At 32.3% G+C, this 6,000-nt stretch overlaps 1 protein-coding gene across 2 annotated transcripts; it reads right to left on the reverse strand.

Moving 5' to 3' along the window:
* Positions 1–337: 337 nt before the first annotated feature.
* On the reverse strand, positions 338–5,017 carry LOC114306546 (inositol diphosphatase DSP4). Of its 2 annotated transcripts, XM_028251818.2 has the most exons (6): positions 4,416–4,989; positions 4,188–4,281; positions 3,472–3,567; positions 1,259–1,316; positions 1,120–1,163; positions 338–1,034 (listed from the first exon to the last, which is right to left on the reverse strand). In XM_028251818.2, exons 1-6 carry the CDS (start codon positions 4,679–4,681, stop codon positions 849–851), a joined length of 744 nt encoding a protein of 247 aa, XP_028107619.2. In that variant the 5' UTR covers positions 4,682–4,989; the 3' UTR covers positions 338–848. The 2 variants fall into 2 exon arrangements, with proteins under 2 accessions (XP_028107619.2, XP_028107620.2); XM_028251819.2 differs by lacking the exon at positions 3,472–3,567 and having other exon boundaries at positions 4,416–5,017.
* Between the last annotated feature and the right edge of the window lie 983 nt (positions 5,018–6,000).

Below are 6,000 nucleotides of genomic sequence, written 5' to 3' on the forward strand. Positions count from 1 at the left end.
TTTTCAAAATTTTTGTTTGGTTTAGTGATTTTGAAAAAAAAAATTCAAAATCACTTTGTCTCCTACACATCAATCAGTCACTTTTTCTCTCTTCTCCTCAATCACTTTTTCTCTCACACACATTTACTCAACTACAACAAAATATCAAATCATTCCAAACTCCCATACTCCAAAACTATTTTCAAAATATACAATCAAATAAACCAAAAAAATTTCTACTCTCCCCAAATTTTTTTTTGAAAATTTATCTCCCAAAACCAAACCAAACACATGTTTCAAGGGATCCTCTCTTGGTTATCAAGTTCCTTCATGCATAGGCCATAAAGAATCTTTCTACAAGTAAAAATAATGTATCTAATATTTATTGAGCAAACTAGAATTCATGGTACAAAAAGCTTTTCTAGCTGCCACACTATTTCATTATGATCGTTGGCAGGAAGAACCGGGGATGGAGAAGATAAGCTCCAATCCTGGAACATATCACAAACATCCTTTCAGAAATCGGATGTGAACATTCTAGTTATGTAATGAAAATTGAAAAGATCCAACATAATTACAACAATGTTTAATTAAGTCAACATATATATGAATACTACCTAGCAAAAGAACAAGGAATAAAGAGCACAGTGGTGGAGGGAGATCAGGAAAACTTGAGACAAGAGAAGCTGACTAATGCCTTTTATTATCCTCAGTAGGAAAATGAAAGATCATTCCTTCACTGCTCAAACGCATTCCAAGAAATCATCACTTTTTTCCAGTTTATTCCAATCCAAATGCAGGGAACTAAGATGCTCTCCTCAATAATGAAAGGAAGCAAAAGCCTTTGAAACGTTACTGGTTTGGTTTGTTTACCTCATCGAACATGAAAATGACATTGGTAGATGCTTGAAGCTAGAAGCATCAAACAATTCCATAAATCTCTGATCTGAGACTCTTGATTTGGCAGCTGCAAAGCGCTGGTACTCATCAAAGACGGAAGACAAGCACCATCTCTGCAATTTTCTAAGGCACCCAACCAGACAACCAGTTCGGTGCTGAACAACAAAACAAAAACAACTTAGAAGGTTTTGATACTTAAAAATCAGTTGAGTCGCAGAAAAACCAGAGTACAGCACATACCTTTCCTCGATTGCAATGGATCAAAAGTGGGTGATTCTTTTCATCTGTATTGCAGGCAAAGAGAGAAAATAAGCAAAGACAATCAGTAACATTCTACATTGGCAGAAATAAAGTGTAAAGTATTAAGAACTTATGATACCAAGAACGACTTTTAGTGCTTCACGAATAGTATCCTCTGGAATGTTTACGAAAGGTTCCTGGATACACAATTTCAAATATCAGTTCTTCTATTTGGAGAATTAATTCAAATTAAAGAACTTACACCATTCAAGCAATCAGGTATATTACACAATTGAAACATTCCACAATTATCAATTTAAAACAAAAAGATCAATTCATATAACACTAAATCCTCAAAATTATGAAAATTGTAACATTCATAACCTATTCAACATAAACATATCATTGAAACATCAAGCTCACAATCAGTCTCCTAGATTATAAGATACGTTATTTCCAATCTTGCTATCACTTTGACTGCCTGGCAGGATCATTGGCATATTCAAGGTGATAAATAAACTCCTGCTAACCACAAAAACCTTATGTTCACCACAAGTACCCAGCAAGTGCCTATATAATCCCCAATTCTCTTAGCTGTATATGTATGAATTCCTTTCAACTAACCCATGAGCTATGTACCAAATAAACAGAGCTAACAATAAATTGAACCAAGCCTATACCATTTCAACAAATGAAATTGAAACGATGGAAAGAATAATATTAACTTGTTTGGGGACTAAGTAGTTTAGCCAAAAAGTCACTCTAAGTTGTCACATCACTCCCTCTATTTTTTTACACATCTTTTTGTAAAAAACCAAAAAGTTACTAAAATAGCATATTTCCAAATGAGGTAATGTAACACAAACATGAGTTTACTTTAGCAAAACCACATTGAATTTCATATAACATTGTATGTCCCAGAGAAATGTACTAAACCCTTACACATTCTTTTAAAACCCTAACATTATCAATCATAAAGAAAGAAAGTAATTAACTTCATGACGCATCTTGTTCAGCTATACCCATTTTGGTCTAGACATAAATATGATGGCAATAAAAAAAAGGCAAAGGTCTATGCACTATTACAAATAACCAGAAAAGGCCTAATGAATTTCTCCACGAACATATGCAAACTCCTCTCTCAAAATTGACACCAGGCACCACAACATCAATATTCACATAGTCGTCCTCACCGTAAAAGTGACAACCACCATCAACCCTAGACAGATTAATCTCATCCTGAAGCATGCTCCTACTTGACCTTTCTCATATATCAAAGTTCAAGGGATACTTTAACTTGAATGAATCAAAAACCAAATGTTTAATAAAGTCTATGAAGTAATCAAATTTAAGGTAAGTTGTTTAAATTTCCATGCATCAGTAAGGCATAACAAGAGCAAAGGGGATGGCCCAGTGGTAAGGGCCCTTGCTTCCCCAACTCACAGTCGAATTCCAATCCTAGCCACACCTCCCTACCTTAAAAAATCTAGGGCAACTTACACCATTAGTCCTTCTAGTTTGAGAAAAATTTCACTTTGGACCCCGTAATTTCAGTTTTATAAATTTAAACCATACACTTTCAATTTTGTTTCAAAGTGGTCCCTCTGTCAATTGTTGTGAACATTTTGAACAGAAAAACAACAAATGCGAAACTAGAGGGACCAAAGTCAAATTTGAAAGAAACTATAGGGACCACCAATGTAACTTATTCATTTTCTTTCTTGTGTGAGTTGCTTTTTTTGGGCCAAAATGCTAATGTCAACCAATAGATAGACCACATTGAAACATAATTAAAAGTGTGAGGTTTAAAATAATTAAATTGAAACTACGGAGATCAAAATAAAACTTTGCTCAAACTAGGGGACCAACAGTGTAATTTACCCAAAATTCTACTACTGCGGTTCTTGGAGACCAAAACTAAAAGGTGAAACCATAAAAGAATAATACAATGTGAACCCAATTGATCCAAAGTAAACGATAAAAGGAAAAGGCATTAACCTGTTTTCTTTCAACTATAACTCAAAAGGAGAGTAACGGGTTTATATATGTAAAGGGCACAAAACAATGACACAAAAATAGTTGCCCAGTAAAAATGAAGACAATATAACACACAAATATATTTATATTTATATATATAAAGAGCAATAGCATGCAGAAAAAAACTTTGAAGCCTTCAAATTGGACAGCATAACAATGCATTGATATAAATTGATTTGAACAATGCTTTGATAATTATGGAAAAGAGCACTTGACCATAGAAATGAGTGTTTATAGTAAGAAAAAAAAATGATTACTTTAGATGGAAAACATTAATATATGTTAGCACTATGCAAGAATTCAATCTTCTATAACCTCTAATTCTATATTGGGATGTACTGTTGTATTGCGTGAACTATGGCAGATGGACCGGATCCGCTTAGATATGCTTTTGGATAGAGAATGATCCTCCTAATAATAAAATTCAACAAAACACCAAAATAAATAAACAATAAGGTTTCTTTAATAGGAATACATACTAATATTTTAAGATTAACAACTATACTAAAACTTGTAATAGATAAAATTGTTGCAAGGTCAAACAAAGAATAGATAAACACCCCATATGTCCATATAGTCCAAACATTGTCATCTCATTTCAGCAATAAACTCATATACCTAAAATTCAAAGATTTCACATGGTTGTTCAGTCTTAAACAGTGAACTCAATCCACTTCACATAATGAACTGCATTATTACAATCCCCTGTTCCTCCACATCACAAAGAACAAGCATTCCATGTCACACTCAGATTACCATACCAAATCAAAAAAAATTAAAAAAATTAAAAAAAAAAATTGATAATCTATACTATACTATCTATACTATTATCTTTTTCTTTTTCCAATAATGCCTTTCCTGTATCGGTCAATTTCAATTACTGTTCTGCTAAATGATTTTTTTTTCATCAAATGGCCCCTCCATCATCAAAAATGTAAAATTACAAACAAATCGAGTTTGCACCCACTGCTAATAAGTAAAAAAGTAACACAAAAAAAAAATAAATAAATAACAAAAATTACAAGACTTACCTTGCAACCTTCGATCCCGAATTGAAATAATTGAATCCCATTTGACTTGACAAACTCGGCATTTGCCTCCGGGTACGGTTCTGGACAAAGGCATCTGCAAAACCAAAGACCTATAATCATCAAATCTGTATATAATCAGCAAATTCAAATCATTCACTGACACATAATTTTCCAACACATCACTGCCATATAATCAATGAGGTTGAATTTTTTTTTTTTTTTACTTACATGATGGAACGGAGGCCTAGGGATTGGAGGAAGGGGAAGTTGGCGGTGTCAGGGAAACCGGACCTGAAAATGCCATTGTCGACCATCGCGAAGTTCAGAGGAGGAATATAAAACCCGTCGTCGTCGGTGGGGTCGAAGTCGTCGAGGCTCGGCGGCGAGAGCTTCGTGAGAGGGTTGAGTTGTGGTGGTTCTACGACGGCGACTTCGATGGTTTTGCACATATCGCCACCGCCGCCGCCGCCTTGGAGGACTTCCTCAACGGTCATAACTGATTGAATTAAAGAGTGGAGTAGAGAGAGAGAGAGAGGAGAGAAAGTGAGGGAGTTGCAGATATTCTGATACAGGAAGGGACCTGGACCTTTTTTTTCGGCAGTTGTATGGGAAGAGGAGTATTTATAGAGAGAGAGTGGCGTGGCGCTGGTGGTTAAACTGGGCGGCTGGTGGTGGCGTCGCGTGTATGGTATATGCGTCTATATTCGGATGTTATGTATATATATATATATATAAATATAACAGAGAGAGAGAGAGAGAGAGAGAGAGAGAGAGGGGGGGGGGGGGTAATATTTATGGAGGTAATATGTTATAGAGAGGAAATAAACTTATTGTTTATTGTTTGTTTTAAAAATTTTGTTTTGAATTAATAGTTTTTTTTTACTATTAGTCTTATATTTATGGGATTATCCTATCTTATGGGGGTGAGATAGAAATTATGGGATAATTTATTCCATAGAATTAGACAATAAAATTATATTTTTGCCCTCTAGTATTTAATTATGTATTATATTTGGTAAAATTCAAAAAAATTTAAATGTCTCAATTTAAAAATAAAATAATTTTATTTAATTTTTATTTATTTAATTTTTTAAAATATTTTTTTATAGATATTTTATTGATGTTTTATTTTAAAATTTTGTTTATATTTTATTTAATTTCATTATTTAAATTTTAATAGATCTTTTATTTTATTTCATTATTTAATTATTATTATTATTTAAAATAAATTTATTTAAAATTTTAATTAAAAAATAACATATATTTTATTTATATTTAATTTATTTAATTTTTTAAAAACAAATTTATTTAATTGTTAAAAAAATAAAATAATTTTTTATTTAATCTGGCTAAAAATAATTAAAAAATTAAAGCTATGTTTAATATTGCTATTACATAGTATATAATTGAAAATGATAAAATAGTCATTTGAGCACTTATCCTTTTCCATAATATCACAAACAAACATTGGATTCATTAAAAATAGTTCAATCCAGATATCTAATCCCATGACTAAACAAACATAGGATACAAATCCAGTCCAACTAAATAGTCCGGGAACAATGTATCATAGGACTAATAGTCCGATGAATTATAATCACCCTTTATCCAGACCGTCCAAACAAACACACCCTAAGGATTTGGCTTTGGGCGTTTAGACTTGAAAAAAATGATATTTTAATCATTTTATCAATTTGGTATCAAATAAAAGAAGTTATATTTTTTTCATTAAATGAATGAAATATTTATCATTTCATTAAATTTGTATATGACAGGTAGGCATGACACCCTCTCAAACAACTAATATTTAGAT

This window comes from Camellia sinensis, chromosome 7 (assembly GCF_055761805.1).
Source record: "Camellia sinensis isolate YWXY chromosome 7, ASM5576180v1, whole genome shotgun sequence".
Classification (NCBI taxonomy): domain Eukaryota; kingdom Viridiplantae; phylum Streptophyta; class Magnoliopsida; order Ericales; family Theaceae; genus Camellia; species Camellia sinensis.